General features: G+C 41.5%; 1 protein-coding gene across 9 annotated transcripts in view; it reads left to right on the top strand.

Moving 5' to 3' along the window:
* Positions 1–13018, top strand: part of prickle2b (prickle homolog 2b) — a 293554-nt gene that overhangs the window by 258339 nt on the left and 22197 nt on the right. For all 9 annotated transcript variants that reach the window (XM_043708272.1, XM_043708274.1, XM_043708270.1 and 6 more), the window contains one exon: positions 10278–10481. In XM_043708272.1, coding sequence (XP_043564207.1) covers positions 10278–10481 — 204 coding nt within the window. The remainder of the gene's footprint in view (positions 1–10277; positions 10482–13018) is intronic.

The raw sequence follows: 13018 nt of genomic DNA, 5'->3' as shown, positions 1-13018 counted from the left end.
TTTAGGGTGTAGGTTTGCTCGCTGAGCTGTAGGTTTGATATCCAGACATTTCATTACCTGGTTAGGTAACATCATCAGTGGCGACCTCCAAGTGAAGCGAAGCTGTTGTCTCCTGCTTTCTATTTATACGTTTATCCTGGATGGGGTTCCTGGGGTTTGTGGTGATGTCATTTCCTGTTCGTTTTTGGGGGGGGGGGGGGGGGGGGGGGTGGGGGCGGGAGGTTGATAGATGACATCTAGATCTGTGTGTTTGTTTATGGCGTTGTGGTTGGAGTGCCAGGCCTCTAGGAATTCTCAGGCATGTCTTTGCTTAGCCTGTCCCAGGATAGATGTGTTGTCCCAGTCGAAATGGTGTTTTTTTTTCATCTGTGTGTAGGGCAACGAGGGAGAGAGGGTCGGAATCCTAGTAGCACACAAACCCACCTACACTCTCAAACAAAAACTAACAAACTTAAAAGACCCAGTACAACCCATGGACAAAACCAACATCATGTACAAAATTCCATGCAAGGACTGCCACAAACACTACATAGGACAAATAGGAAGAAAGTTAGCCACCAGGATACACGAACACCAGCTCGCCACAAAAAGGCACGGCCCTCTCTCCCTCATAGTCCTACACACAGATCCTGTTGTAATCTGAGGTAACCCTTTTCGCTGTCCACTACACCTCCAATTTTGATGTCATCTGCACACTTACTAACTGTACCTCTTATGCTTGCAACCAAATCATTTATATAAATGACAAAAAGTAGAGGACCCAGCACCGATCCTTGTGGCACTCCACTGGTCACAGGCCCCCAGTCTGAAAAACAACCCTCCATCACCACCCTCTGTCTTCTACCTTTGAGCCAGTTCTGTATCCAAATGGCTAGTTCTCCCTATATTCCGTGAGATCTAACCTTGCTAATCAGTCTCCCAAGGGGGAACCTTGTCAAACACCTTACTGAAGTCCACATGGTCACATCTACCGCTCTGCCCTCAACAATCCTCTTTGTTGCCTCTTCAAAAATGTCAATCAAGTTTGTGAGACATGATTTCCCCCACACAAAGCCATGTTGACTATCCCTAATCAGTCCTTGCCTTTCCAAATTCACATACATCCTGTCCCTCAGGATTCCCTCCAACAACTTGCCCACTACCAACGTCAGGCTCACCGGTCTATAGTTCCCTGGCTTGTCCTTACCACCCTTCTTAAACAGTGACACCGCATTAGTCAATCTCCAGTCTTCCAGCACCTCATCCTTGACTATCAATGATACAAATATCTCTCAGCAAGAGGCCCAGCAATCACTTCTCTAGCTTCCCACCTGATCAAGTCCTGGAAATGTATCCACCTTTATGCGTTCCAAGACATCCAGCACTCCCTCCTCTGTAATATGGACATTTTGCAAGGTGTCACCATCTATTTCCCTTCACTCTATATCTTCCATATCCTTTTCCATAGTAAATATTGATGCAAAATACTCGTTTAGTACCTCTCCCATTTTCTGTGGTTCCACACAAAGGCTGCTTTGCTGATCTTCGAAGGGCCCTATTCTCTCCCTAGTTACCCTTTTGTCCTTAATGTATTTGTAAAACCATTTGGATTCTCCTTAATTCTATTTGCCAAAGCTATCTCATGTTCCCTTTTTGCCCTCCTGATTTCCCTCTTAGGAGTATACTCCTACCGCCTTTATACTCTTCTAAGTATTCCCTCGATCTATCTTGTCTATATCTTACATGTGCTTCCTTCTTTTTCTTAACCAAACCCTCAATTTCTTTAGTCATCCAGCATTCTCTATACCTACCAGCCTTTCCTTTCACGATTCTCGTTATCTCATTTCTGAAGGCTTCCCATTATCTGCGAACATCTGCCCCCAATCAGCTTACAAAACTTCTTGCCTAATACCGTCAAAATTTGCCTTTCTCCAATTTAGAACTTCAACTTTTAGATTTGGTCTATCCTTTTCCATCACTGTTTTAAATCTAATATAATAATGGTCGCTGGTCCCAAAGTACTCCCCCACTGACACCTCAGTCACCTGCCCTGCTTTATTTCCCAAGAGTAGGTCAAGTTTTGCACCTTCTCTACTAGGTACATCCACATACTGAATCAGAAAATTTTCTTGTACACACTTAACAAATTCCTCTCCATCTAAACCCTTAACACTATGGCAGTCCCAGTCTATGTTTGGAAAGTTAAAATCCCCTACCATAACCACCCTATTATTCTTACAGATAGCTGAGATCTTCTTACAAGTTTGTTTCTCAATTTCCCTCTATTAGGGGGTCGATAATACAATCCCAATAAGGTTATCATCTCTTTCTTATTTCTCAGTTCCACTCAAATAACTTCCCTGGAAGTATTTTCGGGAATATCCTCAGCATAGCTGTAATGCTATCCCTTATCAAGAACGCCACTCCCCCTCCTCTCTCGCCTCCCTTTCTATCCTTCCTGTAGCATTTATATCCTGGAACATTAAGCTGCCAGTCCTGCGCACCCCTTAGCCATGTTTCTGTAATTGCTATGATATCCCAGTCCCATGTTCCTAACCATGCCCTGAGTTCATCTGCCTTTCCTGTTAGGCCCCTTGCATTGAAATAAGTGCAGTTTAATTCATTAATCGTACCTTGTCCCTGTCTACTCTGATTGTTTGACTTGCTGTCTGTTCTCCACTGTACCAGTCTCGGATTGACCTCTTTCCACACTATCTCCCTGGGTCCCACCAAACCCCCCACCACCTTTACTAGTTTAAATACTCCCAAGCAGTTCTAGCAAATTTCCCTGCCAGTATATTAGTCCCCTTCCAATTTAGGTGCAATCCGTCCTTCTTGTACAGATCACTTCTACCCCAAAAGAGATTCCAATGATCCAAAAATGTGAATCCTTCTCCCATACACCAGCTCCTCAGCCATGCATTCATCTGCTTTATCCTCCTATTCCTTCCTTCACTAGCTCATAGCACTGGGAGTAATCCAGATATTACTACTCTTGAGGACCTCCTTTTTAACTTCCTACCTAACTCCCTCTATTTTCCCTTCAGAATCTCAACCTGTTCCCTTCCTATGTCATTGGTTCCAACGTGAACAATGACCCCTTGCTGGCCCCTCTCCCCCTTGAGAACATTCTGCACCCTCTCTGAGACATCCTTGATCCTGGCACCAGGGAAACAACACGCCATTCTGTTTTTTCGCTGCTGGCCACAGAAACGTCTGTCTGTACCTCGGACTAGAGAATCGCCTAACACAATTGATCGCTTGGAAACCGACATACCCCTCGTTGCATTAGAGTCAGTTTCAGTACCAGAAACTTGGCTGGTACGCTCCCCTGAGAATCCATCAACCCCTACATTTTCCAAAACAGCATACCTGTTTCAAATGGGTATAGCCACAAAAGACTCCTGCACTAGCTGCCTACCTCTCTTACCTTTCCTGGAATTAACCCATTTATATGACTGTATCTGAGACGTTTCCCCCCTTCCTATAACTGCCATCCATCACATACTGTTGCTGTTGCAAATTCCTCATTGCTTCTAACTGTCTCTCCAACCAATCCACTTGATCTGATAAGATTTGCAATCAACAGCACTTATGGAGATATAATCCGCAGTAACCCTTAAACTCCCACATCTGACAAGAAGCACATATCACTCTACTAAAGGCCATTTTTGCTTCTTCACAATATACAGACCCAGAAAATATACCCATAGTATTCCTCTACAAACACTACCCCAGGTTAAGTTAATAGTTATGGCTTATATTTTAAGTTTAATCAAGAGACTTTTCTCCAAAACATATAATCAAGAAAGAACCCACTCTACTCACTAATGCAGACTTTCTGTAGTCCACGTAAAACAATTAACTTCGATAAAACAACAATCCTATTAGCTTAATCCTTTCAAAGCCAGACAGGTCCAGAAGGAGGTGGAGACCATGTTCAAAAGGATATCATTGAACCAAGCCAGAGCGAGTGGAGTTCCCCAATCATCTTAGTTCCCAAACCAGAAAGGACTCAATGAGTTTACGTGGTTTATCGGAAGGTAAATGCTGTTACAAAATTGGACTCCTATCCAGTCCCGAGATTGGAAGATTGTGTCAAGAAAGTCGGACAAGCCAGTTACATCACCAAGTTGGACTTACTGCGTGGTTACCGGCAGGTACCTTTAGCAGAGACGGTGAAAGAAATTTCTGCATTTGTAACCCCAAATGGCTATATTAATTCAAAATGATGCCCTTTGGAATGAAGAACACATCCGCCACATTCCAAAGACTCATGAACAGAGTAGTGACTGGGTTAACAAACTGTGCAGTCTATTTGGACAATGTAGTGATCTTTAGTAAGTCCTGGAAAGATCACATGGTACAGTTGGCATAGCTCTTTGAACGACTATGAGAAGCAAAACTGGTAATAAACTTAAACAAAACTGAATTCGTGAAAGCAGAGGTGACGTTCTTGGAACATAACATCAGTCATGGAAGGTTGACCCCACAGAACTCAAAGACGAAAGCCATCGAGGAATTTCCATGACCAACCTTAAAGAAAGAGGTGCTTCAATTCTTGGGACTGAGTGGATTCTATCAGAACTTTGTTCCAATCTTCAGCTGTGTAGTGGCACCATTAAGCAATTTGCTGAGGAAGAACACAAAGTTTTGGTAGACAGAACAATGCCAGAACATATTTGATTATTTAAAAGCAATATTAAGCACCGTACTAGTTTTAGCTACACCAAACGTTTTGAAACCTTTCAAAGTTGACATCTTTCCTAGTGACATAGGAGTTAGAGCTGTTCTGCTACAGGAAGATGATGATGGGATTGAACTGCCAATTGGTTACTTTTCGAAGAAGATCAACATACACCTGAAGAAATACTCCATGATTGAAAAAGAACTCATTAGATTAGATTCCCTACAGAGTGGAAACAGACCCTTCAACCCAACAAGTTCACACCGACCCTCCAAACAGTAAACCACCCAGACCCATTTCCTTCTGACTAATGCAACTAACACTGGATCGTGGGAGGAAACCGGAGAACCCGGAGGAAACCCACGCAAACTCCACACAGACAGTCGGCCAAGGCTGGACCCTGGTGCTGTAAGGCAGCAGTGCTAACCGCTGAGCCAGCGTGCCGTGAATTTGGTACTGGCCTTACAATATTTTAATGTGTACGTCACGAACAATGTGTTGGAGACGGTTGTGTACACAGATCACCATCCTCTTACATTCTTGGAACGTTTAAAAGACAAGAATATGAAACTATTTTGTTGGAGTCTTATGTTTGACTTTTAATTTACAAATCATACATATTGTGGATCATAAGAATGTAATTGCAGATGAATTATCATGGATTTAATTGATGAAGTATAGATGAGATTGTTATCTATTCATTGTTATATATATATGTTGGAAGAAGTTAATATGAACTTAGGTTAAAGTCATATGTTATGTCACAGTAGTGTTGTTTAAGGAACAGAGAAAAAAATTCAAGCCATCTTTTCATTATGATGGTTCATTTTTTCTTAAAGGGGGAGGTGTTATGAAGCTGTAGGTGTGTACTGTACGTTTGAGAGAGATGAAGCTAGCAAGGACTGACAAAGCGCAGAGTGTGCTGAACAATTTAAAAACGTAACATTTAGTTGAAACAAATAGCTGGAGTTGTGTTGCCATGGAACAAAAATTCAAATTTTGCCAATCAGTTTAAATTATGCCCCAGATATGAAAGCCCAATCAAATTCAAATTTTACTGTTTGGGATGACATCAAACCAATGAAATGATCCGATGTATAAAACGTTTTGAACAGTTGAGAGAGAACTGCAAGAGCACCACCATATTCAGACTGCTAGCCGAATTGCAATCTGAAAGGGACCTGTCCATGAGAAAACTGTACAGCAGAAGACTGAAGCCAACCTAGAGAAATCTACAGAGAAAGTTCAACTTCCAAAGATGACAACTGGGTTTGAAAGTGATTTGCCATAAATTTAAGAGGGAATTTATCGAACCAGTATTGTGGAGTGGGATGTAAGAAAATAGTTTTAAGAGAAAGGAATTGTAAATAGTTGTTGTTTAATATTCTCTTTTGGTCTTAAAGAATAAAATTATTATTTTCTTCTTTAAATAGTGAGATCAGGGATAGTTCTTTGCCTCTCAAAATTTAACAGATTATGGTGTGAGACATGCTTCTCTGTGGGTCGGATTTAAATTAGCAGAGGGCTTTACCCAGTATCGTAACAGTATCCAAATCATTTATTTCAATTGTGAATAACTGTGGCTATAACACTGATTCTTATGGTATCCACTAGGAACAGTCTGGCATCCTGAGAATGACCCATTTATTCCTCCTCTCTACCTTCTACCTGTTAAATTATTCTGAATCCATCCTAGTATATTACTTGCTGCCCTACCAATCCTATGTCATTTTTTTTTAACTAATATCCAGTGTGGGACCTTATCACAACCCTCTGAAATTCCAATACAAAAATCCACTGGTTCTCCTTTATCTGTGCTATAAATAACAGCATCAAAAACTCCACAATGGGTTTGCCAACATGATCTCCATTTCATAAATCCTTATTGACTCTGCCCAAGTTTATCATCATTTTCAAAGTGTCCAGTTATCACACGCTTTATAGAGAAAACACTAATGTTTTCCTGACATCAAACTAATAAATCAATAGTTCTCCAATCTTCTTTTGCCGCTTCCTTAAATACTGGGGTTACATTTGTCAGCTTCCAAGCTGCAAGAACCTTTTTAGAATATGTAGAATTTTGAAAGACAAACACCAACGAATGAATCTACTATCTCTCAAATCACTGCCTTCATCACTCTTGGATGCTGACCTTCTGGTCCAGGTAATTTATCAACTTCTATATATTTAACTTTGCAAGTCCCATCACTTTACAGATACTTAATTCTATTAGACCCTCACTTTCACAGTCAATAAATTGCCGAGCATTTCAGGAGTACATTTTGTATTTTCCTTCAGACTGGCAAAAGTATTTATTTACTTCCTCTGCCATCTTTGTAATACATTATATACTTAATATCCTGTTTCTTAGTAGTGTGTATTCATGTGCTCTTCTTCCTTTCTTTGTCAGTTTCTTGGTCTATTTTTGCTGTGTTTTAAATTGCTTCCAGTCATTAGCTTATCACTTTTTCTTGCATCCTTATGAGCCATTGCCTTTGATAATGCAAACTTTAGCTTCTTATGTTCACTATGTTTGATTTACATTTCATTTTGGGTGTTTGTGTCTGAGAACAATGTATCTCTGTTGCAGATAATGTAGCACTTCTTTCCATACCAACCATTACTTGTCAACCATCAAATATTTTAATGTATTTCTCCAATCCACAATATCCAGCTTTTTCCTCGTGTTTTTATAGTTTCTCATGTTCAGATTTAAGATACTAGTTCCAGAATTAGCTGCATTATATTCACATTGAATGAGAATTTCAATTTTATTATGATCACTGATTTCCAAAGATTCCTTTGCAGCAATGTTATGCATCAGAATCATAGAATTAACTCTTTCTCATTCCATAAAATTATATCTAAAATATCCAATTCCTAATTGGTTTTTCAATGCATAACTCCAGGAATTCATCCTTTACAGCATAAATATTGATTTGAACCAACCAGTCTATTTGTACATTAAGATCTGTTTTTACATGTTACATGCACCTCTGTTTTCATGATTTGCTCCATGCCAATATTCTCACTATTCCTTAGTGGCCAGTAATCTACTCCCACCAATGTTTGCAGTTAAATGACTCCAACCAAATTGATTATGCAGATCCCTCTCACTAATTTCTGGGTGGTAGCTCACATCTTTCTCACACACCCCTAAGACGGTCACCATAAAATGGGGCAAGGGCACAGCATCATCCATCGTTTTGAGGCCCTAAAGTGATGAATTACGGGCAATTTAAGAACTTTAAAAAGAACTACAATGCCTGAACTAGATCTGTCGCATAATGTACTGGGACTTCAAATTATTAATAAAATTGACTTTAAAGGTTCAAAGCTAGAATTCACAGTCAAATTTATGTTGAAACCTAGTTACTATGTTTATCTAAATAGCAAAACAAATTTACAGAATATTTCCTATTGGTTAGGTAGGTTGAGTGGATTTCATGATAGATCGTCTTGTACATTGTCTATACAAGAGATGTGTAGCTTCAAAAGCTTAATGTATTTCTCAATTTATAGGTAGTTCTCCTATAACAGTATATTTGCATTCCAGCAAAACCTCGCTAAATAGAAAATTGTGTAATATCAATAATGGGGCCTGTAGGAAAAGTAGGGTTAGGGGCAGACCAGCAAAAAATATAACTCATGATCGCTCAAAAATCACCCAAAAGTCTAATGCCAAGTATATCACAGCCTGAATGAAGGTTGAAATTATACTTATTAACAAAACAAAAGTAAATTTAATATAATACATTTTAAAAATATAGGAAAGCTGCTCTCTGTCCAGTACCTCTGACAGAAGACTACTCTGTCAGCATCTGACTTTGTGCATGCACGAAGCAGCATGAAGGTGGGCGCTGACATTGTGCATACGCAGAACAGCACTGAGACTTCTGCAGAATCAGCGCCTGTGCAGAACAGCACAAAGACCAGCACCAATGTCACACATGTGTGGACACTGGTGCATGCACAGACCGGCGCAGAGATTTTGGCGTGGTCATTGGCGCATGAGCAGAATAAACCATAAAAACCAATCACCACTGGAATCGCGCTATTGTCAAAGGAAGTAGGCATTCTCAAAAATACCGTTCCCTAATTCTTCAGTGATGTTATAGCTAAGTCGCGCTGCCGAAATATACGTTATCCCAGAACTACCTGTAATTTTAATTTTATTGAATGCACCAACATTTGTGGGTTCGCTTGAGAATGTCTATAGGCCAAGCATCACCATCTTGGCCCAACAACTAAGGATAAGAGTAGCAAAATTGCAATACTCCATGCTGATCTAAAATGCAGACTTCACCAAATTATCTAAATCATTGAATGAAGTTCAATCCCTATATACCAAGCTCCCCCACCCACACCCCCCAGCCATCCCTCTTCCAAACTGATTATTTCTTGTGAATGTTTCACAGTTTTTGCTATAATTCTTTAATCTAAGAGGGGGGGGGGATTTACATATTGCATTAGTCCTGATCAAATTGCCTACATTATAGCCTGTCACCCTTGTGGGATTATGGGTATATTTATTTATATGTGGAGATTCAATTTCTGTTAATGATTAGGGGGATCTTAGCTATAGACAGCAATATATCACTTAATTGCCATATACAAGAAAAGAAGAAAGCTCTGTTTGCCCTCCTATGATCTTGCAATCCCTTTGAGATCTATTAGCTATGTAATGATATTAGAGGCATTGATCCCAACAATACAGGAAGCCTGTGACCAAATTACATTTGCTTAGGTCCCTGTATGTGCCTTTGGGTTGAAGGTGACTCAGTTGACAGTTATTGTTCATGTGTCTTAGAGCAATGTTTGGAAATTGATACTTTATTGTAAAGCATTTATCTCATGTTTAGCTTAGAAGTTTAAGGAGCAAGTACAGAGACAGTAATAAGAAAAAGGAAGAAATTAAACCTTGAAAATATGCTTGTGTGATTGGCTCGCTGAGGATATTTCCAAACACATTGCTATGAATTGTCTGGGATTCTAAAAATATTCAGGAAGTAATGAGCTCTGCTGGCTATCTTCTCTATTTCTGTAGCATAAAAATAAGGCTGCACTTGCTGACACTAAAGAGTATACATATTAGCAGCGATATCTCTAAAGAACATAGTTTAACACAGAGTGACAAATACAGTATAATTTTAATGAAAGAGTATTTTGTGCAAGAAAAAAATAATGTTAAAGTAGAACTTTCCTTTTAATTTTTGAATATCAGCTTAATGTTGTGCACACACAGAGCCAGCAATCATCATGACAGTGTTGGTGTCTGCACGCAGATTATAAAAATAATTTGGTTAGCAATATATTTAAAAAAAGACCATAAGTAAGACTGTCAGCAACAAAAACATAAGGTTTATTATTGAAAGTAATTATTCAAATTACAAACCTATCTAATCTATTTACAAATCTATTTTAACAAACTTTCAGAAGAAAAATGCATCTAACTGAATTGTATTTTTTTAGTTAAAATGAGTGGCCCTTGTTAAGGCTGGCCATTGAGGTACCAGTATTTGTCATTTTTTAAATTGTTTAGTATCTGAGATTTATTAGCTACTTCTCTAACTGTTGAATATATTACAATTTTATTTTAATTTTAAACCAGTGTGGAGGACAAATCAATGGTGGAGACATCGCTGTTTTTGCTTCACGAGCAGGCCATGGAGTTTGCTGGCATCCTCGATGTTTTGTCTGCACTACATGTAACGAACTATTGGTGGATCTGATTTATTTTTACCAAAATGGGAAAATATACTGTGGGAGACACCACGCTGAATGTTTGAAACCTAGATGTGCAGCATGTGATGAGGTAAGTATACAAAAACAAATCTAATCTTTAGATTCCAATAAAACGGCATGTTAGATTAATGTAGTCCACTTTAGGCTTAAATATGACAACATGAACACCATGAAAATGACCCATTTAGCATTTTTTGTAATTAACAGTTATAAGAAAGAATATTACTCCTTTCCTATTCTGTACATCCACAGAATTCTATTTCTCAAACATTGTCCCTCGATGATCACTGGGTCAAAAGGATTTTGTTTCTCAGCTTGTAAACTTCAGAAAGTATGTAGAACTAAACTTGTAGCACTTGTTCAACTGAACTGTTTACTTTCCTCAAAGGATTTAGGCAACCAGTGTTAGCTATAAACATGTTTCACAGAAATAAAACTGATACAAATCGTAATTCGTAACTGCAAGGCAGCATTCTCTTAAATTACAGTGTTGCATTCAGTTCAAGATTATGGACATCTTCAATGACAACTTGCAGTTAACTGTTAAGCAAAAGTGAGGACTGCAGATGCTGGAAACCAGAGTTTAGATTAGAGTGGTGCTGGAAAAGCACAGCAGGTCAGACAGCATGCGAGGAGAGGAAAATCGACATTTCGGACTCCCAGACCATACAGAACCTCATCACCTCAGGAGATCTCCCACACACAGCTTCCAACCTCATAGTCCAGGAACCGCGCACTGCCCGATTCTACCTCCTCCCCAAGATCCACAAGCCTAACCACTCCAGCTGACCCATTGTCTCAGCATGGTCCTGCCCCACCGAACTCATCTCCACCTACCTCGATACTGTCCTATCCCCCCTAGTCCAGGAACTCTCCACATACTTTCGGGACACCATCCATGCACTCCACCTTCTCCAAGGCTTCCGTTTCCCCAACCCCCAATGCCTCATCTTCACCATGGACATCCAATCCCTCTACACCTACATCCGCCATGAGCAGGGCCTCCAAGCCCTCCATTGCTTCCTGTCCCGACATCCCCAACAGTACTCTTCCACTGACACTCTCATTCGTTTGCCTGAACTGGCACTCGCCCTTGACAATTTCTCCTTCGAATCCTCACACTTCCTCCAGACCAAAGAGGTAGCCATGGGCACCTGTATGGGCCCCAGCTATGCCTATCTCTTTGTTGGCTACGTAGAACAGTCCATCTTCCTAATTACACCAGCACCACTCCCCACCTCTTCCTCCACTACATTGATAACTGCATCGGCGCCACCTCGTTGTCCCGCGAGGAGGTTGAGCAGTTCACCAACTTCACCAACACATTCCACCCTGACCTTAAATTTACCTGGACCATCTCTGACACCTCCCTCCCCTCCTGGACCTCACCATCTCCATTAATGACGAACGACTTGACACTTACATTTTTTACAAACCCACCGACTCCCACAGCTACCTGGATTACATCTCTTCCTACCTCCTGCAAAAATGCCATCCCGTATTCCCAATTCCTCCGCCTCTGCCGTATCTGCTCCCAGGAGGACCAGTTCCACCACAGAACACACCAGATGGTCTTCTCCTTTAGAGACTGCAAGTGCAGTCCCTTCCCACGTGGTTGAAAATGCCCTCCAACGTATCTCAACCACATCTCGCACCTCCACCCTCAAACCCCACCCCTCCAACCATAACAAGGACAGAACGCCCCCCGGTCCTCACTTTCCACCTACCAACCTTTGCATAAACTGCATTATCCGCCGACATTTCCGCCACCTCCAAACAGACCCCACTGCCAGAGATATATTTCCCTCCCCACCCTTTTCCGCTTTCTGCAAAGACCGTTCCCTCCGTGACTACCTGGTCAGGTCCACGCCCCCAACAGCCCAACCTCCTGTCCTGGCACCCTCCCCTGCCACCGCAGGAACTGCAAAGCCTGTGCCCACACCACCTCCCTCACATCCATCCAAGGCCCTAAAGGAAGCCTTCCACATCCATCAAAGTTTCACCTGCACATCCACCAATGTCATTTATTGTACCCGTTGCTCCCGATGCGGTCTCCTCTACATTGGGGAGACTGGATGCCACCTCACAGAGCACTTTAGGAGACATCTCCGAGACACCCGCACCAATCAACCTCACCACCTTGTGGCCCAATGTTTCAACTTCCCCTCCCACTCTGCCGAGGATATGCAGGTCCTGGGCCTCTTCCACCGCTGCTCCCTCACCACCCGACACCTGGAGGAAGAACACCTCATCTTCCGCCTCGAAACACTTCAACCCCAGGCATCAATGTGGACTTCACCAGTTTCCTCATTTCCCTTCCCCCACCACCTTACCCCATTTCCAACCTTCCAGCTCAGTACTGTCCTCATGACCTGTCCTACTTGCCAATCTCCCTTCCCACCTATCCGCTCCACCCTGCCCCCTGACCTATGACCTCCATCCCCACCCACATTCACCTATTGTACCTTATGCTACTTTCTCCCCACCCCCAACCCCCTCTCATTTATCTCTCCACTGCAGGCATCTTGCCTCTATTCCTGATGAAGGGCTTTTGCCCGAAAAATCGATTTTCCTGCTCCTTGGATGCTGCCTGACCTGCTGTGCTTT

This window comes from Chiloscyllium plagiosum, chromosome 18 (assembly GCF_004010195.1).
Source record: "Chiloscyllium plagiosum isolate BGI_BamShark_2017 chromosome 18, ASM401019v2, whole genome shotgun sequence".
NCBI classification, from domain to species: domain Eukaryota; kingdom Metazoa; phylum Chordata; class Chondrichthyes; order Orectolobiformes; family Hemiscylliidae; genus Chiloscyllium; species Chiloscyllium plagiosum.
The sequence above is the reverse complement of the archived record's forward strand: the minus strand, read 5'-3'. Positions and strand labels throughout refer to the sequence as shown.